Source organism: Acomys russatus, chromosome 6 (assembly GCF_903995435.1).
Source record: "Acomys russatus chromosome 6, mAcoRus1.1, whole genome shotgun sequence".
Taxonomy (NCBI): Eukaryota; Metazoa; Chordata; class Mammalia; order Rodentia; family Muridae; genus Acomys; species Acomys russatus.
In genome coordinates this window covers 41813350-41836409 of record NC_067142.1, presented here as the reverse complement: position 1 = coordinate 41836409, position 23060 = coordinate 41813350, and the positions used below count along the sequence as shown (strand labels likewise).

General features: G+C 39.3%; 1 protein-coding gene across 1 annotated transcript; it reads left to right on the top strand.

Annotated features, from left to right (window-relative positions):
• Positions 1-96: 96 nt before the first annotated feature.
• On the top strand, positions 97-21851 carry Ro60 (Ro60, Y RNA binding protein). The gene is made up of 9 exons (XM_051147525.1): positions 97-220; positions 7543-8143; positions 11986-12206; positions 12618-12764; positions 12970-13107; positions 17180-17296; positions 18152-18265; positions 19097-19243; positions 20972-21851. Exons 2-9 carry the CDS (start codon positions 7564-7566, stop codon positions 21122-21124), a joined length of 1617 nt encoding a protein of 538 aa, XP_051003482.1. The 5' UTR covers positions 97-220; positions 7543-7563; the 3' UTR covers positions 21125-21851.
• The last annotated feature ends 1209 nt before the right edge of the window (positions 21852-23060 follow it).

Sequence of the window (23060 nt, the reverse complement as noted above, 5' to 3'; positions counted from 1 at the left end):
AAGGGGCGGGGCCTGGGAGCGCCGAAGGACGGCACATCCGGGACCCTAGGCATCCCGGAGCTGGGGCGGAGCGTGGGAGGGGCGGGGCCAGGGAAGGGGCGGGGCTCGCTCCGACCTGGACCTGGAGCTGTTCTCCCCTTATCGGACCGCCGCCTCTTCCAGGTGCTGCGCAGGACTTCGGTGGACGCTGCGGGTCCTGAGCGTCGGCTTCCAGGCACAGGTGGGTCGCCACGGGCCTGGTGCAAGGCGGGAGCCGGGTTGTGTGCAGTTGGAGCAATCCTGGGCACTCGGGGTCTGGCCGGTGCGCACTCTCTTCCACCGGCATCCCAGCGGCAGAGGCCGGGCAAAGCCGTCGCCGCCTTTGCTCCGGCGCCCTCCAGGAGGCAGGACCGATTTCGCAGCAGGACAATTCAGGCCTGGCCCAGTTGCTCCGGAGGGTGGAGTCTTGGGGAAACCCAGGAGGTCTCTGCTGCTTGCAAAGCTCCTGGCAGGCGGGCGTGCCAAGGCCCCTCTTTCTCCTCTTCCTCCTACGGCTTTGGCTTAGAGGCGTTTTCTGAAATAAGGGTCTGGGAAGGAGCTTTGTAGGAAGCTTCAGAAAACCGAAAGCCAATTTATCTTAGAGGAATAATAAACAATGAAGGGAGAGAGATTTGTCCTAAAAGTCCAAGGGATATGAGACTCATGTATTGGGATGCAGTGCCTTCTGGTGTAATGCGCCCCCCTCCCCTTAATATAGTGCCTTACTTTAAATACACTTGAAATGGTTCTGATGAATTAGAACAGAAAATGTGTTTATTCATCATTTCTTTTTTTGTTGTTTTGTTTTGTTTTTGGAGACAGGGGTTCTCTGTGTAATAGCCCTGGCTATCGTGGAACTCTCTTTGTAGACCAGACTAGCCTTGAACTCACAGAAAACTGCCTGCCTCCTGCTCCTGAGTGCTGGGAATATAGGCGTGCGTGCGCCACCACGCCCGGCTTATTCATCATTTCTTAAAAGGATGTTCCAAGGAAGGCTTTTGTCTTCCAAGGGAAAAAGTACTGCTCAGAGCATACTACCATGGTGACATCTTGCCACAGTCCCTCAACACTTTTAGTTGCATCGCACTTGACGCCCTTATTTTCCTTACCTTTGTGTGTGGTGTGCCCATTTGATCTAGTGGCCCTAGTTTTTGAATTGTAGTATAACCTCATAACTAAATTAGCCATGCCTTCCATTTTAAAAGAAACTGCGTATTTGCTTTACTTCTCAGAATAAAAAGAAAGTTACTTTCAAATAACATGATTACGAGATATTGGTTTAATAGATGTGTAGGTTGAAGGAGAGTACGGGAATCGTTATGTTAATAATGGCAAAGATATACATTGTAGTTCAGATGAATTTGAAGCAGTAATGTTATTATACCGGTATTTTACTATTGCCTACCTATTTTACATTCTAAACCAAGAAGAAAATGGACAACACATAGAACAAACACATCATGCTTGGTATTATGGCTAAGATCAAGGGTAAAACTCTCAAGATGTCACATTTTTGACAGTTAATGTTTCCTAAAGCTTTACTTTGTAGAGATTTAATAAAACTTCGACCAGCGTAGTTGAGACTGCTGTGCTTAAAGAGGTCAGAACAGCTGAAAGAATTAACTTTACTGTTGTTCATGTAGATTTACAACATTTTCACACAGGAGTAGAGTACCAAACTTTGGTTTGCCTCACTGCCCAGCTGCCTTCTCACCACTGGACTAGAGCTTAAGCTTTTGAGAAAAGTGACAAAAGTGACACTGGCCGTGGAAGAAAGAAGAAACTAAGCTACTGCTAGTTGATGGATACCTTAAAGCTATCCTGGGGCTCAGGATGAGTCACTTCTTTAGTGTTACTAAGATACACTTAGCACTTGGTATAGTCCAAGAGATCTTGAAACTATTAGGAACCATTTGTATCATCATGTCATATAATGTTGCCAGTTTTAAAGTAATTTGTATTTCGCCACTTAGTAACAAAAAGGAGAATAAATAGCTTGAAATAAACTACCATTTGATTGTCTGTATTTAAATTTTTTGTCCTGATGTGTGTGTGTAAAAAAGTACTATAGGTGACCTAGTCACCAGCAGGACAAGATATAACTCCAAGATGCCCATCGATAGCCTGAAGGAGTTTATTGTTTTTAAATTGCATGTATTATCTATAGGCCCCGCTAGCAATCAATCAAGACACAGACACTTGTTATATTTTAAAAATAGCCTTAGTTAACCTGGGACAGGGCAGATTATCAATCCTCTAAACTACCTCCCATGGTGGGGCAGGTATGGGATCCCTGCCTCAATCCCATGCCATCTGCTTCTAATAACTTCTATCAAGCTACCTCCCATCCATAATGTCAAATACTTGCTAATGTTCATCTGGGCTGGATTCTCCACCCAAGGCAGCAAGATGCATCTCTTCCATCTAACCCATGGGGGCCTCCTATCTTCCCTCCAGGTCTCTCTCCTTTCTCCTTGTGGTAGTCTTTCCTCTTACCAGAATTTCTCTCTCTCTAAGCCCCACCTATCTTTGCCTAGCCCAGGTGGGATGGCTTTTTATTATGCAAAAAGGTGGGTCATACAGACAGCAAGCAGTAATTAGCATCAAAATGCACCAGACCTTCTCCTAACAGGAGTTCCCTCCAGGGACCTCTACTCAGGTGTAGCTAGGACCCTGACTTACCCCGCAGAGGATAATTCCTAGATGAGCCATTCTGAAGCCATGCTGGACCTTGTAGTTCATAGGCATCAAAGCTGTGTAGCACTGTTGGTTGTCCCTCTCTTAGAAGCTTGCATGGTGTCTTCTGGTATCATAGTCTTCAGGGAGGAGGGCTTTCAGGTCAGATCCAGTTTGGGCCCTCTTGGTCATGTGTTTTCAGCAATAAGGACTTACCGTCCACCTCTTGGTGGCAAGTATGGGTGACAGCAATAGCCTATAATTTGGGGGGAATCTCTTAGATAACCTTGACCAACAACTCAAAAGGGAACTTCTCATATCTAATGTTGGGATTTTAGTTAGATGATGCCTGGATCTTGGGGGACGCATTGTCAGCCCGTGTGGATAAATTTCATTTAAACTATGTATGTATGTATGCACAGGCTTACATGTATTTTATGAAATTTTAAGTAAATAGATAAGAATATGATTCTTTATGACTTTTCATAGATCCATACTCCTATTTTGCCCTCTTTCCTTCCTCTCCTGTGTTGACCCCCCACCCTGCTTCTAATCAGAGTCTGAACACCCTCATTATTTTTCCATCCCCCACTTCATTTTTTGTGGATTGTGTACTCATATCTGAGGATTTGGAGCTACATGATTTAGACAAGAAAAAAGGCTGACATTTATCTTTCTGGGTCTGAGTTACCTGGCTCAATATCATTTTTGCCAGTACTATCCATTTACCTCCAGATTTCATGATTTTATTTTTCTTTATAATTAAAGAGTATTCCACAGTCTACATGAGCCACATTTTCATTATCCATAAGTTTAAGGATGTTTTTAGGTTGTTTCCTTTTTCTAACTAGTGTGAATTAAGTGGCAGTGAACATGGCTGAGCAAATAAATGTATGTGGGGCAGGATGTTGAGGTCTTTGGGCATGTGTTATGGAATGGTAAAGCTGGGTAGTTGGGTCATATGGGAGATTTATTTTTAGGTTTTGAAGATTCTCCAAACTTGTTTCAAGAGGGGCTGGGTCAGTTTTCAATCCCAAGGACAGTGAATGAGGACTCTCTTTTTCCCAGATTCCCTCCAGCATTTGTTGTTGGTTGTTTTGTTGATCTTTGCCCTTCTCAACCAGGGTAAAATGGAATCTCAAAATTGTTTTGATTTGCATTTTCCTAATAGCTAGTGACCATGAATAGGTTTTGAGATACTTCCTAGCCATTTTTACTTCTTTCTTTAAGAACTCTCTGTTTAGATTTCCAGCCCATTTTTGAATGGGTCTTTTGTGGGGGGGTGGGGGCGGCGAGGATCTCTTTAATTTGTATATTCTAACTATATATAAAGCTGTCAAATGTATAGCTGTCAAAGGTTCTCTCCTATTCTGTGGGCTTCCTTATCACTCAGTTGATTTTTGTTGTTGTTTGTTTTGGTTTGGTGTTTGTTTGTTTGTTTTTGATACAGAGTTTCTCTGTGTTACAGCCCTGGCTGTCCTAGACTCCCTTTGTAGACCAGGCTGGCCTTGAACTCACAGAGATCCACTTGCCTCTGCCTCCAGAGTGCTGGGATTAAAGGTGTGTGCCATCACATCTAGCGAGTTGATTATTTCTTTATCTGGTCAGAAACTCTGAGGTTTTCTAAGTTCCCATTGTCAGCTGTTGGCTTTAATATCTGGGCAAATGAGGCTCCTATTCAGAAAGTCCTTTCTCATACTTTATATGCTGTAGCGTAGTGCCCATGTTTTCTTCTGGCAGCTTCAGTGTTTCAGGTTTCACATTTAAATCTTTGATTTGTTTTGGTTTAGTTGTGCAACATGATACAGGACTAATTTCATTCTTGTGCATGTGAACATCTAGTTTTCATAGCACCATTTGTTGAAGACGCTGTCTTTTCTCAAAAGTATGATTTTGACATCTTTGTCAACTATTAGATGGCTGTAATTACACATACTCATATTTAGGTATGTTTTTGTGCTGGTACCTTTTTTTGTTGTTATGACTTGGCTCTGTAATGTATCTTAAAGCCTCTAATGGTAAACCCTTCAACATTGTTCAGGATTGAAGGGTCTTATTCAATCAATCAGCTTTTATACAGACAGCTTCTTTAAGTAATTTTCTTTCTTTTCCCAACACGTAAGGCATGAGAGTGCACGTACACACACACACAGAAGACAGGTTAGAATGTGGGCATTAACAAAATTCTTTTGGGGGTTTGTAATAGTAACTGTGTGCATGATTGTTGTAGCTTTTAAACTTTTATTACTTGGAAGAAATAATTTACAATTAGATTTAAAGATTAAGTAAGATAGCCAGAGAGATGACTCAGAGGTTAAGAGCACTGACTGTTCTTCGAAAAGTCATGAGTTCAATTCCCAACAACCACAAGGTGACTCACAACCATCTATAATGAGATCTGGTGCCCTCATCTGGCATGCAGCAAAATACTGTATATATAATAAGTAAATAAAAATCTATAAATAAATAAGTAAATGAAGTTTAAAATGACATAAAACAAGCTGGTTTGCTCATTTCTTTTAGAGATACTACTTTTGTAAATACACCTGTGGAGTGGTTGATGGAACGCATTGTTCAGTTTTTTTTGTTTTTTGTTTTTTGGGGTTTTTTTTTTTTGGTTTTTCGAGACAGGGTTTCTCTGTAGCCTTGGCCATCCTGGACTCACTTTGTAGACCAGGCTGGCCTCGAACTCACAGCGATCCGCCTGCCTCTGCCTCCCAAGTGCTGGGATTAAAGGCATGCGCCACCACGCCCGGCTACAGTACCCATTACGTTAAAATCAAAGGTTATAAATGTGTAAGATACATGTCTTGACCTTTAAGGGTTGCCCATTCGCTGTTTAGTACTCTTGTTTATGGTGGGTCTCAGCAAGCAAAGTAGAGCTCTTTGAAGGGAGTCTTGAAATGTTTTGGTCAGTCATAAAAGTTCTTGACTCTCAGTGAGAGACATAAGCCAGGTTCAGAGGAGTTGAGGACTCTTTTCCTTTACTGTGACTGTAATTTTTCCTTCCATGTCTTTCTGAGTTGCCTTGGTCTGCTCCACTGTGTATGTTGTACCCTGGAGAGTATAGTCAGAGAAGCATATGAAAAGCTAAGGAGCTTACGCTGAAGAAATAAAGAGGACTTTTGGATTGTGTTTGATAAAATTAGCAAAAGGAAAAGCCATCACTTCTTGTGTCAAAAGATAAAATTGCAATGACTTGAAGCATATTACTTGTCTTTTACTTAATTCTATTTTACTTATAATTCTAGAATTTAGGGGTACCTTATTCTATAAAATAGTATGTGTAGTCCTGTTGCACACTAGCAAAGCAGTAATCTTTGGAGGTGAAGAGAAAATAATAGAAAGCAACTGCCTGGTTAGCATCAGTTACTTTTTATAAGAATTTAATTGAACCTTGTTGACTTGGATAAACTAGCCTTTCCTGTTTCCGAAAGAAAAGGGAAAAGTTAGTCTTTTGGAGAATATGTCTAGTTCCTTAAAATTTCACTTTGATCCTGTAGCATCTCGCATGTAATCACAATGTGATCACTAGGTTTTGGGCCAGTCTAGTCTGGTGAGACTTGTGCCAACGGTAGAATGAGATAATGCCCTCCCATATGTTGCTTACATTTAAAGTAATAGAAGTGAGTCTCGTGACTGACACCTGTAGTCTCTGTACATGGGAGGCCAAAGCAAGAGAATTGTGTGTAAATAGGCCAGCCTCGTCAGTGCGACCACAGGAGAACTTGGCAGAGAAATACTGTTCTCTTCAGATATTTTGCCCAGTTACCTTTTCTTCTTGATTGTGTTTCCTACATAATACATTTATTATTTTATTGGCAGAATTTATCATAAAGAATTGTTTGTAGTAAATTTTTCATCATGCATATTGAGGCTTTTCTGAAGGAATGAATTACAGAAGAGAAAATCTATTGTCATAATTCTTAAGCAAATAATTCAGAAAATCATATTTGATGATGTTTAGCTCTGCTTTAATATGTATTAGCTACGATGCTCTAGATGTAGACGAAAGATTTTAACTAAAACTCAATTCTTACTGTCCTGGGACCCAGTGATGCATAGATAGGTAGGCTGGAGGCAAATAACAGAAGGGAAAGAAGGAGAAAGATCTGTGTAAATGCTTGGGCTCAGATCTCTAGACTCTACCATTTGAAGTTTGGGGGAGGAAGGCAGACATGGAAGAATAATATAATGTTACTCCTACTTTCTGAGCCATAGTCATTTCCCATCATTGTTTTCTTGCATTATGACCTCCAACCATTTGATAGTACCAATTATTTATCTGAAATCCTCTCTCCTGTGATCCTTTTTGAGGGCAAATGTTGAAATAATGACCAGAAATTCCCAGTTCTTTAGGGAGCTCACCTTTCTTAGTATTAGTGATAGTTGTTCCCTTTTTGTCCTTGTCTGGACCTCAGATCTCACACTGACATACTTGATTAATTGGACGTAATGTACTATACCTTAAAAATTGGTTATTTGTAATTATTATACCACTTATTAGTTCTTTTTAAGAATTGACATCTCTATATTATAAAAATAAATGAATGTATAATAAAAGCTTTAAAATCATAAGCAGAGTCTTTGTCTAAGTCACTATTAGAATCTCGTGTGTGTATGTGTGCACGCGCGCGCGCATCATGTGCTTATAATTTCTGCCTTTTGTAATCTTTCTTAAGGACACTTATGTAACATTTTATTGAGAAAAACTTACTGAGTTCAAAAGATAGTTTTCAATTAAACAGATTCATAACATTTCAATAAGCAGGGTTTTTTTTTATTGTTTGCTTTTATAAAATTGTATTGCCTCCACTTAATTGTAATAACATTTTGCCGTTCTGATAGGTTTCCCAAAGGACCAGGAACATGGAAGAGTCTGTAAGCCAGTTACAGCCACTGAGTGAGAATCAGGTAGCCAACTCTGCGGGTGGACATGTGTGGCAGGTCACCGACATGAATCGGCTACACCGCTTCCTGTGTTTCGGCTCGGAAGGTGGCACCTACTATATTAAAGAACAGAAGCTGGGCCTTGAAAATGCTGAAGCCCTGATTAGATTGGTTGAGGACGGCAGAGGATGTGAAGTGATACAGGAAATCAAGTCATTTAGTCAGGAGGGCAGGACTGCAAAACAAGAGCCCTTGCTGTTTGCACTCGCCATTTGTTCCCAGTGTTCGGACAAGAAAACAAAACAAGCCGCATTTAAAGCTGTCCCTGAAGTTTGTCGCATCCCGACGCATCTTTTCACGTTCATCCAGTTTAAGAAAGATCTGAAGGAAAGCATGAAATGTGGTATGTGGGGTCGTGCCCTCCGGAAGGCCGTTGCAGACTGGTATAATGAAAAAGGTGGCATGGCTGTAGCTCTGGCAGTTACAAAGTACAAACAAAGAAATGGCTGGTCTCACAAAGATCTCTTAAGACTGTCACATCTTAAGCCTTCCAGTGAAGGTAAGCATAAGATTTTCCTAACAGGTAGTAAGACACAGGTGATCAGTAAATAGCAAAATTTTGCTTGATTTTCTAGAATTAACTTTTACTCACAAAACATAATGCTGTTTAATTAATGGAGACATATTTAAAGCCAACCTGAGCCAGGCAGTGGTGGTACATGCCTTTAATCCCAGCACTTGGGAGGCAGAGGCAGGTAGATCTCTATGAGTGCGAGACCAGCCTGGTCTACAGAATAAGTTTGAGGACAGCCAGACCTACACAGATAAACCCTGTCTCAAAAGGCAAAACAAAACGATGATGATGATAAAGCCAGCTTGAAACTAAACACCTGACACAGATAATCCAAACACTGATAATCAAAGCTTGAACATGCTGATTTTTATACTTTGAGTTATTAATGCTTAGGTTTTAATTTCCTTTTAAAAAAGATTAGTAATAACATCTTCAACTAACTTCTCAAGTCCCTTCCCACAGGAACTTTCATACATTAATGTCTCAAATGTCTAGTTCAGCATGGCCCTCAAGATTCATGATAGGCAGCTTCTAGCAAGATAGGAAAAATAAGCAGTCTAGAGCAGTACAGTTTTGCTGTCTGCCTCTTGCTCTCAGGAAGGTATGTGCTTACTAAAACTTGAACCTTGCCTATCCTGCACTCACAGGAGATAGTCACTTGGGGAGCCCTCTAGATAATGTCACATTTTAGAATATAAACAACTTACTTGTCAGTGGGTCATGACTCTTGGTCGTTAGTGACTGGATTACTTTAGCAAGTATTTCGTTTCCGGCTGGCTTTAAATATATCTGAATTAATTAGTCAACATGACATTTTATGAATGAAAGTAGCTGTCCGGCAGCTGCTTGTTCTGGTATGGGTACTGTGACCCAAACTCAGGTCCTTTGTAAGAGCATCAAGTGCTCTTAGCCACTGAGCCATCTCCACAGCCACTCCCTCAGTATTTTCTAAGTTTAACAAAACCATTTCTATCCTAAAATCATTTTTTTAATGTTTTTTTTTTCTTAAACATACACTTTTTCGCTTTTAAATCTGATCCAGTATACAATGAACAGTATTTTACTCTGCATTTTGACACTGAATGATAGTTTGGAACGAGTACTTGAGTATAGAAAGACGCCTGGGCCTGGAGAGATGGCTTAGAGATTGAGAGCACTCTCTGTTCTTCCAAAGGTCCTGAGTTCAGTTCCCAGCAGCCACATGGTGGCTCACAACCATGTATAATGAGATCTGGTGCCCTCTTCTGGCTTGCAAGCATGCATGCAGTCAAAATGCTGTGTACATAATAAATGAATAAATCTTTAAAAAGAAAAGAAAGACCCCCGGTAAGTAGTGATAATGAACAGATTAGTCTCTAAATACTGTCTGGGCTTTCTCTTCATGGCCTATAAAGTGAGAGCTTTATAGATAGATGTTCCCTAAACTTACTTCTGCATGAAATTTTCAACCTAAGTTGCTGAGGGCAAAGCTCACACTGAAGTTTTGTTGATAGCAGCAACATCGTAGATGATCCCTAGGCTTCTCTTGGTAAAAGTAGTTTGTACCAACTCTAAACAACTGAATAGTAATATGTTAATGTGTTAACTAAAATGTGCATTTATAACACACAAAATAAGTCACACTATAATTCTTTTAATCAGGTATTTATTAGGTACCTGTAGGATTAAGGAATTTTAATTTTTATTGGTAAAACAACACAGAGGATATTTTTACATGAAGCATGTGATTATTAAGATAGCTTTGGCTTAAATCTGTAAGAAAGCAAGAGATACAATACTGTAGAAATTCTTGCATGTCAGTATTAACTTCTGACTGGATTATATAGAGTTCAAAAGTAGCACGTAAGCTGGCTCAGTTTTACTTAAATATGTGTCTCATTTGGCCTATAAATTAATTATCTTAAGGAAAAATAATCAAGTTTTCAGTATATTAAAAAAATAAGAAGACGTCATATAAAAACAAAAAACTACATTCTGACCTGCCTTCGGATAGGTGACCGTGGTAGTAGGGTTGACCCTAAGGCCTCATGCATGCTAAGCAAGTATTCTATAAAGCACTGGGCTATACCCAACCATTTTCTTTTTTTTATCATTCATTCATTTTGCGCTTCGAAGATTAAACCTGAGGTATACACATGGGAGGCAAATTCTCTATCACTGAGCTATATCTTCCAGCCTTTCAACTTTATATTCTGAAGTAAGGCAATTCCAAATTGCCCAGGCTGGCCTTGAACCCCATCTTCATGCCCCAGCCCCTAAGCAGCTGAAATCAGAGGCCTGTGCCTCTAGACCTGGCCGCGGACTTATCTGGAAAGTCCTTTGGGGTGGGGGAACTAAACCATGCTCTCTGGACACCACAGTCTTAGTGGGTTTTAGATCTCCAAAGCTTGATTCTGTATTTAACCTGCTGTTCTCTTAATGAACATCTGAACTTGTTCATCTCTACACCCTCTACAGATTTGGAGATTAAGAGGTAAAAAGATGACAGTTTATCAGAAAATGTGCATTAAGGAATGAAAAATAATCTTAAAGTCGTTTAGACTAAAAGTGAGCCCAAATTTGAATTCTCTGCTTCTCAACCTGTCTTCCTTTGGTCTGTAGTTTGTAGTTTGTGGCCTGTCTGTTGTCTGTCTTCTGTAGTTTGTGTCCCATCCATTCCTGTTATCTGTCCTGACAAAGGGCTTTGCTCTGTATTTGTTGAACAGCACAGAAGACATGGTCTGGGAAAGGCATGAGGAGTACTTTTCTGTAAAAATCTTTAACAAAGTTTTCAAGGGAAGAAGTTACTTTACTCACCCACACTGGCCAAAATACCTCTCAAAGCCAAGCATGGATGTTACCAACCTATTCCCATATGGTGCTTCCAACATTTTTTTTTTTTTTTTTTTTTTTTTTGCATATTTGTTGTATTAAGTTGCTTTTAACCTATGTGATTACTACAATACCGACATAAATACATTAGTCTGGGGACAGGGCCATGGGGAATGCATACTTCGAGATTAAGATTTAGTTTAGGCTGATAACATAAGAAATACAAAGCATAGTAAGGTTGGTTACATTGTTATTTTTGTTTTGTTTTGTGTTTCTTTTGGTTTTTCAAGGCATGCCTTTGTGTAATCTTGGCTGAAGATTGGTTACATTGTTTTCTTAAGGGGTTGAACTTAAAACTAAGTACACAGTAGGATAGGTTGGATACATTCTTTTAAATAATCTCAAGGCATTTTAACTGTTTCTAGGTCTGACAAAAGCAATTTGTTCAATCTCTTCAAAGGCAAAAGGTGTTTTCAGCAAAAGATAATACCATAAGCAAAGTATAGGCAACAATATAGATTTCCTCACTCTAAACTTCTTTTTACTGTTAAAAAAAGAATGCATAAGTTATTTTTTTAGCATATTAGGTTTCTAGTAAAATAGCCTTTCTCCACTTAATCACTGTCGTTTATTAGTTTATTTTTTTTTTTTTTCAGAAGCATTGGACAAATCAGTATGATAGTCATTGGGATATGAAAATTCTGAGAGGTTATGCATCTAAAATAAGCACAGTCTACAAAGTTTCTAGTCTCAGTATCTCAAAAGCGCCTCTGTAATACAATTATCTTAAACTATAGATGGATTCTCTACCACCACATATTTAGGCAGCAATGGTGTGTTAAATAAACAAACTAACTTCATTTGCCTGAATGTGTTTGTCATCTGACAGAACTTGGCATCCCACTGTAAGGGATGTTATGCCCCTATTTAGTTAAGCTGATCACAATGCATGCTCAGGAAACCTGTTCTATTTTCACTAATCCTACTTGCCTTTTCAACTCCTTATCTTGTTAAAGGGCTTGCTATCGTGACCAAATACATTACAAAGGGCTGGAAAGAAGTTCGTGAACAGTATAAAGAAAAAGCGCTTTCTGTGGAGACTGAAAAACTATTAAAGTATCTGGAGGCTGTGGAGAAAGTGAAGCGTACAAAAGATGAGCTGGAAGTCATTCATCTGATTGAAGAATATCATTTAGTTAGGGAACATCTGCTGACAAATCACTTAAAATCTAAAGAGGTAAGCAAGTTTCTTTAAAAAAGAGAAACCTCAGGTCCCAGACCCTGGGTTCAGTCCCAAATCTTACCATACAAGAGAAGCAGCCAGGGAGATGGCTTCTTGTTTATAGCACTTGAGAAACAGGCAACAGAACCAACCAGCGTCTGTGAGCACATACACAAACATACACACACGCACACATACACACACTCACGCACACACACAAAGCTATCTTGAAAATCTTCAGTTTCTTATTTGATAAGCTTTTGATCAATGATTTTCACTCTGGAAGTACTTTAAACCCTAAGTAAAAACTTTACAGAATATATCCCTAATACAGTTGATTTAACTGTTACACTGATTCATTTGCCCTTAATTATTTGCATTTCTAGCTATGCTATTTCCCTTCTGTTGATCTTTTTTCCCCTGTAGGTATGGAAGGCTTTGTTACAAGAAATGCCCCTCACTGCACTACTGAGGAATCTGGGAAAGATGACTGCTAACTCAGTGCTTGAACCAGGAAATTCCGAAGTATCTTTAGTATGTGAAAAACTGTGCAATGAAAAACTGCTCAAAAAGGTATGTGCCCGTGGCTTGGTTACCTAACAAACTGAAGTTAGCACTCACGCAGTCTAAGACTTCTTATGACGAGTTGCATTTTAATTCTTAAATCTGAGTTTAGAATTGTTCTTTATTGTGTTTTTACCTATAATGATATAAAATTCTGAACACTCATAATTGTTATTTGAAGCTGGACACTACCTTCTGTCTCCCTCGTTTCTAGGCTCGTATACACCCATTTCATGTTCTAATTGCATTAGAAACCTACCGAATAGGCCATGGGCTCAGAGGAAAACTGAAATGGACTCCTGATAAAGAAATTTTGCAAGCATTGGATGCTGCTTTTTATAAAACATTTAAGGTAATAGTTTTGTTTATTTAAAAAAGGCTCAGAGGTTAATGTATTTTATAAAAACACATTTTAGTGGTCATATTAATAGTTTGTGTGTGTGTGTGTGTGTGTATCCACTGTTTTTCTATAATTGATAGGAAGCTGGCTACAGAATTGACTTTGTAAGTTTATGAGTAATTCTCATTACACTGAGTAGCAGCTCCCTATCCCCAGATCATTTTAATTATTTTAAAGTCATATTGATACGTTACTGAATTTGGAGATTGGCATTTCTGGGGATTCCTTTGACATAGTGCTCTTTTTTAGTTTTGTTGTTAACTGGGAGCTTGATAATCAGTTTTTCAAAATGGAAATCAGGGCTATAAATTAAAATTTTTTATTTCAAAACTTTCTGGATCTACCACAGAAATCTAATATTCAAGTTGAGTAACAAATTAAAAAGGTCGGTCACCCTTTTAATTCATAATTACCAAGTAACATTTATCCATTTCAACATTAGAGCACCTTTAAGTGTAATCTCAGTATCATTGATGCAGAGGAAGCATTTGGCAAAATTTGACATTAAAAAACAAAATAAAAATCAAGAAATTACTTAATATTAAAACCCCCTGACCATGACTAAGCTTATAATTTTTTTTTTCAAAAAATCACAGGAATCATCATAATTGGATAAAACAACAAAAGTTTTTTCCTTAAGACCAAAAATAAGCGTAGCTACTTTTCCCACTTCACTGCCACATAGTACAAAGAGTTGTGCTAATTATTTAAGAAAAAAGCCTCACATAGCATGCTCATTATTCTATATAGTAAACCCTAAAGAACTTACACACAAACTGTGTTAGAGTTAAAATAAGTTCAGTAGAACTGTGGGTTAAATAGCAGTACATTAACAAAACAACAGAACACACAGACACACACACAATCTTTAGTTAGGCCAAGCATGGCAGTACAGATATGTAATCCTACTTGGGTTGGAAGTAGCAAAGAAAAGGCAAAGCTACCTCCTCCTCCCCCTCCTCCTCCTCTTCTTCTTCCTCCTCCTCCTCCTCCTCCTCCTCCTCCTCCTCCTCCTCCTCCTCTTCCTCCTCCTCTTCTTCTTCTTCTTCTTCTTCTTCTTCTTCTTCTTCTTCTTTGGGGGGGGGGGGGGGTTGCCTTGACTACATAGCCTTGGCAAGTCCTGGACTCACTTTGTAGACCAGACTATCCTCGAACTCATGAAGATCCACCTGCTTCTGCCTCCCGAATGCTGGGATTAAAGGTGTGTGTCACCCCGCCCAGCTGTTTGGTTTTTTTTTTTTTTAATATTTACATATATGAGTGCCCTATCTGCATATACACCTGCATGCCAGAAAAGGGCATCAGATCCCAGTATAGAGGATGGTTGTGAGCCACTTTGTGGTTGCTGGGAATTAAACTCAGGACCTCTAGAAGAGCAGACAGTGCTCTTAGCTGCTGAGCCATCTCTGCAGTCCTTTTTAAATATTTATTTATTTATTATGTATAGTGTTCTGCCTGCATGTATGCCTGCAAACCAGAAGAGAGCACTAGATATCATTATAGAAGTTTGAGCCACCATGTGGTTGCTGGGAGTTGAGCTTGGGACCTTTGAAAGAGCAGCCAGTGCTCTTAGCTGCTGAGCCTTCTCTCCACCTGACTAAATCCACCTTCAATAACACAAGCTCAAGACCATCCTCGGCTGCCTGAGACTCTGTCTTAAAAAACTAGGGGAGAAAAAGTAAATAAATAAATCTGTTGCATACAGTAGTGATAAGCAAATTGGAAAGGAAATACTTACATTAAAATATCATTAAAAGAAAGACAGGAATAATATACTGGTGTGCAAGAGTTATACACTGTAAACTATAAAATATCTCCAAAATAAGGACAAATGGAAAGACATCCATGCTTCTACATTAGGAGACAGTGTGAAGAGGATAGAGCAATTTGAAGCAATCTACAGATTTCAAAGTCCCAGTGGCATGTTTTGCAGAAAATTAAAAATCCACATAAAATTCCAAGTGACTCCAAATAACGAGAACAATCTTGAAGAGCAAATTTGCAGGATTCATGCCCAGATTTCAAAACCCCAACACAACAGTAACCAAAGCACCAAGCTGTTACAAGGAAAGACATAATGACTGAAGGGATAAAACAGAGTCTGAATACAAACTGACACATATGACAGCTGATGCTTAAGGGTGAATTCAGAAACGACAGTATTCAGCAAATCGTGCTGTAAAACTGCACATTCACATGCAGAAGGGACAAGGTGCATCACTATTGTACAGCATATACCAAAAAAAAAAAATTCAAAAGAGATCAGTGACCTCAAGTTAAGAGCTAAAGGTAAAAAAAAAAAAAAATAGAAATAAAGAGCCAGCCATGAGTTCAAGGCCAGCCTGATCTATAAAGGGAGTCCAGGACAGCTGGAGGGACGCAGAGAAACCCTGTCTTGAAAGAAAGAAAAATAGAAATGAAAATTGAAACATGTGCGTCACAGTATTAGAAGAAAGTGAGAAAAGCTTACATAGTGGGGGAAATATTTGCAGATTATGTATCTGAAAAGGGCGTAATATACATAACACAAACAGTCATAACATACATAACACAAACAGTCATAACATAAGCAGCTCAGTAGTACAAGTACAGCCAGTTTAAAAATGGACAAAGTATTTGAATAGTTTTTCAGAATTGTATAAAAGTACATGAAAGACACTCAATATGATTAGCCAGATCAAAGTCAAAAATGAGGTGCCACTTTGTACCTAAGTGAATACGTGTTAGCAAAAAAAAAAAATATATTGGGAAGGTGGCAAAATTAAAACCCTTGTGTATTATCTGTAATAGTGTAAAATGTTGTAGCCTGTGAAAATCAGGATCAAAATGTTAAACATGGAGTGTTCAGTGTATGCATGTGTCTGTAAATCCCCACGCTGGCCATGGGAGGGGGAGACTAAAGCAGGCAGGTCGCCATGAGCTCAGAGTCCAGCCAACCAGGCTCCGTAACAACGCCTTATGCCCTGTCTCCAAAACAAGCATCCAAACAAAATGAAAGGGAAGAAAAAAAAACACACCAGCAGGAGGCAGACAGACGCAGGGAGGAATCTCTGAGATCAAGGCCAGCCTGGTCTGCATAGCAAGTTCCAGGACAGCCAGAGCTTCATAGAGAAAACCCTGTCTCGGGGAGAGCAAAAATTCATGGTCCCGTGGAGAATTCAGCCTCCTATATGCCCCAGAGAATTAACAGGAGGTGCTTGACCTTGTTCTGGGACATTCATGTCTGTGCCAGCATTGCGCCCAGTAGCCAGAAGGTCCCCAGATGTGTTCTCTGACTGCACTTTGTCTAGTGCACACACTACAGTGCCAGACCACGGCCTGGACGGGGCAAGACTGCTCAAGGTTGCTGCCTAGGTGGATGACGTTTCTGGTGTGACAGTGAAAGTGTAGAAATAAGCAGTGCTTACGCACAGTGGGTATACTCAACTGCTGGTGAATTGTACTCTTAAAAAATGACTAAAGAGTATTTCTTTCATTTTGTGATTTATTTCATCACAGTAAAAAACAATCTTACTTCCCATCTTAGTTCATTGAGAAAAGATTTTTTTTAAACTTGTACCGTAACTTCATTAAGTAAAATTAAATGGATTACATTGTTCTCTTCATTTTAACAGTTAATAAGAGCTAGAATTTTAAAATATAGTCATTCAGCAAGTAGCCAAGAAGAGACTTGATACCCTATGAGAATATATAGGGGGACGTAATCCCCCTCAGTAACAGTCATAGGGGAGGGGAATAATGGGAAAATGGGCGGGGGGGAGGAATGGGAGGATACAAGGGATGGGATAAACATTGAGATGTAACAAGAATAAATTAATAAAAAATAAAAATAAAAAAAAAATAAAATAAAATAAAATATAGTCATTTAGCTTACATATAATAAAATAAAAACCAATAACAAGAAACAGGTGTTTCCTCTGGGACTTTTTCAAATGAACAATAAAGAAACATTTTTCTCTCACAGTCTAATCTGCTTACACTCGCTCTGACATTTTCATGACTACATTTTCTGCTTTCTTTCTAGACAGTTGAGCCAACTGGGAAGCGGTTCTTGCTCGCTGTTGACGTCAGCGCCTCTATGAACCAGAAAGTTTTGGGTAGTGTGCTCAACGCTAGTACTGTTGCTGCTGCAATGTGTATGGTAAGACCCCTCAGACAATTCAATGTTCCACCCCCTAAAATGTATTTAGAGAAAACTGTAAAGGTACACATCATCAAGAATTAGTTTATCCCAGCAGTGGTGGCGCACACTTAATCCCAGCACTCAGGAGGCAGAGGCAGGTGGATCTCTGAGTTTGAGGCCAGCCTGGTCTACACAGAGAAACCCTGTTTCGGTGTGGGGGATTAGTATTTCACCTATTTTGTAATTTCACGTATGTGATATTTTTATATGTAAGAGCAAGTTTACAATGCAGTCTTAGTTACCCTGAAAAAGCATGTGTAAGGAATGAACAGAAATGAGCTGCCACATTTTTACCAAGATTAAATATTACTAATATTTGCAAAAACATGACAGTGAGAAAAAAAAGCATGGTTAAAAGCTCAAGAAACAAGTGATGGAGGTTCAGTTCTCACATGGTCCCATCACCACATAGCAAGGAAGTGCTTCTTCACTTCTGTGCCTTTATTCCTAATTTAGTAAAATAAGTGTGTGTTTGCTTATTTGCCTTAGAGAGTGCTATAGATACCAGTTTCTCAGAGGTTTTTGAGTCATGCTGTTTGTTAGTCTGTTTTTATTGATTGATTTCGTTGGCCCCTGAGGAGGGGGGCCCTCACAGGCTAACTACAGGAGTCATCTGCCCTTCTACCATGTGCATTCCAGGGACTGAATTCAGATGTGCCATCTCACCAGCCCTTGAACAGTGCTGCGACTCTTTATTGTGAAACACAAAAATACAGTTTAGGAGTAATAAACACCATAGTGTTTCTTTCTGAGATAAAGTTATATAAGCCTTTAAGAGACTAATTATTTCAGTGTTACTGTTGTGTTTTACAGGTGGTCACACGAACAGAAAAAGAGTCTTCAGTGGTTGCATTTGCATGTGATATGGTTCCATTTCCTGTGACTACAGACATGACCTTAGAGCAGGTTTTAACAGCTATGAATAAAGTGAGTCACTGCTTTATTACCATGTCCTATAGTTTGTGCTTGTGGCATGCATTAGTATCTGCAGGAAGGAATTGTTTCTCACTTCTTGTGGGTCTCCTCTTCCCTGGGGGCTGATGGCCACCAGCCCACCAGGCAAGAGGAGCAGAAGGCGAGATGCAGGGCCTGGAAGGCTGTAGGCAAAACGAAAACCAAACACTCCAGGAACCACTTCAGGAGCTAGTTCAACCTTACTCAAGGAGAACAAAGGCTGTGTAGCCCTTGGGGAGTGGGTGCGGGCCTCCCAGGAAAAGTGTTCAAATTTGCCTGAAACCAGTCCAGGACAGTCAAGACTACACAGAGAAACCCTGTCTCGAAAAAAACAAACAAACAAAAAAGAATGCTTATTTTACATTTGGCAGCACGCTCCTAACATGAGCAGGAACACTGTACCTAATTATCCTACAGGCACAGGCAGGGCAAGGAGAGCTAGCAGGGAGCTGTGTCAAGAGCCATATATCAAATGTAGTTAGGGCATCTATGTCTAAAGACACTCTCCATATGGAGCCATGCAGAGAGCCAGAGAACCTGCTGGGGAGATGGAGACCTATACCTAACACGGAGCTCAGAATGGCTATCCAGACAGGAAGGACTGCAACCTCAAACAGCAGGGTCCTTCCAACACTTCTTATAGCAAGCACAATGAAAAACATGTGCGCAGGCATGGTGAGGCCTGGATATTGGCTTTATATAAAGTGGAGCTCTAAGAACGAGAGTTTTTATGTATTCATTTCAGATATCTGATGGACACGGAAGTGATTTGATTTTACTGCTATTCTCTTTCTTCTGAGATAGGTCCCAGCAGGCAGCACCGATTGCTCTCTTCCAATGATCTGGGCCCAGAAAACAGGTACAGCTGCTGATGTATTCATCGTATTCACTGATAATGAGACCTTTGCTGGACAAGTGCATCCTGCTGTTGCCCTGAGGGAGTACCGAAAGGTAAGACACAAACCTCTCAGCTACTGTTCCCCTCCAGACAATATTCCCTTTGCTTTGAGGACCTTCTCTTCGTTTGTTTTGGAAACCCAGTGTCGGGTGGGCTCAGCAGTACTTGAAATAAAAAGGACTACACATACACCCATCACCCAGTTCCAGTGCTAAATATTAATAAGAATGCCCTTTGTCAGTAGTTTTTTATAATGACCAAATTCATATTTGACCTCATCTATAATGTTTAATGATACATTGCATTCCTTGAAATTTTGAATTAACATTTGTGAGTTTAACTAAAGAACTACATAAAGTTACAGCAAGTTTTTCGGTCTCATCCTACACTATATGGATATGTCTGTTCTGATCATTCTCCCTTCTCCCTTGGCTTTTCTCAGATGACAGAAATGTTCTGTTACTATTCTGTCCATTATGGTAGAGACTGGTCACTAGGCTGTTGAGAATTAACACATGGCTCCTGTGACTAGAAGTATAAGCAGACCTTGCTGTGGAGAACAGTGAGTCTCACACCATGATTTTCTTATCAACCCTAGCGTCATTTGGTGTTCAGGTCAGAAATGTAAATCGCAGACCCCATCAGATGTCTGCTGAATCAAACTCTGGGTAGGATTCAGGTTTCTCATGAATGCTTATTTTTGAACACCATACAGGAGGGAATAGAATTTGGAATAAAAGCAGTGTGCATGTTAGTCCTGAGACTCCTCTGCTGATTGTGGATCTGAACTGGCAAATGTCCTAGTAGATAATGATACACACCTTTTAGAGTTGGTACAACAGTTATACTCTGTCTCAAAAACAAATTAGCCACTAGAACTGGGCATGGTAGCTTTATCATATAATCCAAGCATTCAAGATATTGATTGAGTCGGGGTTAGAGAGACGGCTCAGTGGCTAAGAGCACACACTGAGGACCAGAGTTCATTTCCCATCACCTATGTTGGGTGGTTCACAGCTGCCTATAACTCCAGGTCCAGGAAATCTGATGCATCTAGCCTCTGCAATCACCTGCACTAAAGTGTGCGCGCACATACATACACACACACGAAAAATAAAATCTTTAAACAAAAGAGTCTGAGGTAAAAGGACTCAGTCCCCAATACTGCATAAAACTAAGCATGGTGGAACATAGCTATAATTTCAGCATTTGGAAGATAGGAGCAGAAGGATAAGAAGTTCAGGTCAAGCGCAGCTACATACCAACTTTGGGGCGGGCCAGCCTGGTCTACAGGAAATCCTGTCTCAAGGAAAGTTTATCAAAACAAAAACATAAACATGAATAAACTGGGTTTATTACAGTACCTGGAAAAATGTGCTTTCATCGATTGTTCCTTCTTTAATATTTAGCTTTTGTGATCTTAAATACATATAGAGAGACTGGGGATATGAATTCAATGGTAGAGAGCTTATCTAGTATACTCATTGTCCTGGTATGGTTCATGGCAAAAAGGATGGATAGGAAGAAGAAAGAGAAACAGAGATGAGAAGTGAAGCAGAAAGTCATGGAGAGACGGGGGACAGAGTTACAGTCCTGGGGCGCATGATCCATTGCATACGTCAAACCTGAAAGCTGGACTTGGTGGTATACATTTGTAATCTCAGCATTTGGTGGCATGAACCATGGCTGTGAGTTCTAGTCTTAATTTTGAAGGGTTTTTTGTTTGTTTTTCTTGCATATAATTTTATATGTGTTTACTTTTTCCTGTATTTTCCCTACAGAAAATGGAAATTCCTGCTAAATTGATTGTTTGTGGGATGACATCAAATGGCTTTACCATTGCAGATCCAGACGATAGAGGCATGTTGGATATGTGCGGCTTTGATACTGCAGCTCTGGATGTGATTCGAAATTTCACACTGGATGTCATTTAGCATAAGTACCGGAAAGATCTGAGAGGTTCACTACTGTTGTGGATTTCATTGAAAGACACAGCTACTTCACAGCTAAAAGCAGTAGTGAGAAATGTCATCAGTGTCTGCATATTGGAAATGTACTTTGCCAAGAACAGAAAAGAGGGAAGGAAGGAAGGACAAACATGTTGAGCCCAAAGTGCATGTACTCAGCTAGCTCTTGAGACGTCTTCAGGATACTGTAGCAGCTTTCTCTGTAGATAACTTTTTAATAGACACTGTAAAATAGTCGTGTTCCGCTCCACTGAATCACACATTTGTACTTAGGTGAGATTTTTAAAAAGTGTAAGTACTCTCACATGTCATATGTTTGAGAAGTGCTTGGTTTCTTCAATGTTTTCATTGGAAAAAGACAGTTTTGATAATCTCCACATACTCTGAAGTGCACTAGACCATGTGACTGTGATGGAAATAAACCTCATGACGTAAATTTTTATACCAAGGAGTTTAGAAAAAAGACATTTGGTAAAACTAAATTATGAATGACTTTTACAAATTCAGAATTTTCTAAGGTCATATGAACAACAGCTCTCTTATTCAATGAAAAAGTTGTTTCATTTTAGGTGTTTTATTTGTACTTGTTAGAATTTGTTACTGTTTGGCCGGAACATGGTGGAAATCGCTAAGGGACTTGTTGAGTTTGTGTAGGCTGAAGAATTTGCTTTGTAGCCTAACATTTACTGCCCTAAGTGGATATGTTCTTAATAACTCCTTTGAGCAACAACAGTGTCTCCTGTACTTATGCTTTCCTAGGAATTTCACATATTTAAATTCCCTATCCATAATCCTGATAGTATAATAATTAAAATCTCAAACATAAAGACATAGTTTTTCTGTACCCCTAAAATCTCTTTAACTATTTTTTATGTTTTCCCATACTAACTTTGTAGTCCTTGTCTGATTTCTTTTTGATAGAGTATAGAAATAATAAAGCAAGCTAGCTCCTTCAAGTTCAAAGGCAGCTTTAGAGCAGCCATATCAACCAATCAGTCCATGTAGGAAATTTAAAAACATATTTTGTACAAATTAGACTTTTTTCACCATACTAACATACATTCTTCTCTTGAGCAATTACATGTTTTCATTGGAAAGCTTAGCATGAAAATGGCCTACTGAAACACTAGTAGCTTTTCTCTTGATTTTGTAATGGTATTTAAGGTAGTTTATACTAGAGCTTTAATTTTGTGCAGTCCTTTAATTATTAAAGGTTTACTGAGGGCATATAAAGCCCTTCTAAAACTAGTAAGTGTAGGTTACATAACCTTACAAGTGTCTAAACACTTGAAGTTTTTATTTGGGAGGGAAAGGGGCTTTATGCTAGTGTGAGGATCTGTGTACATATTTTCTTCTATTTCCTAATAAGTTTAGGCTCTGAGAGTAAGAAAATGATCCCTTCAGATAGATTTGACATATTAATGAGGTTTGATACATAGCCTTTTTTTTTTTCAAAACAGTAACAAATTTTCAACATTATTAGCAAAGATAGTATCCTCTTCCATTCTAAACATCATTGCTTCTGATGTTGATCTGGCTTTAACCTCTGTCATGTATAGAATTTCACATCTTAACTAATTCTGATATTTTAAAGTTTCGTATTCAAATTGAATTTAAGGTTAAAGCCCTTAATAATTATATGAGAGCTATTGAATTCTTTAAGCCCAGGATCTAAGTTTTACTATGATCTAGCTTAATATGAAATTTATGTGAAGCTTTATATAAAAGCCTATTTCTATGTTACTTAGTGCTTTTAGACAAGCAGAACATATCTAGGAGCTAATATTTAATCCACCAGGAAAATAAGATTAGAGGTGACCCTTTGACAGTCTTTAGGTAGGCCTAATTAGTTAGATGAAGATTGAAGACAGAAGTTGAATGCGATGGCACAAGCCTTTATTCC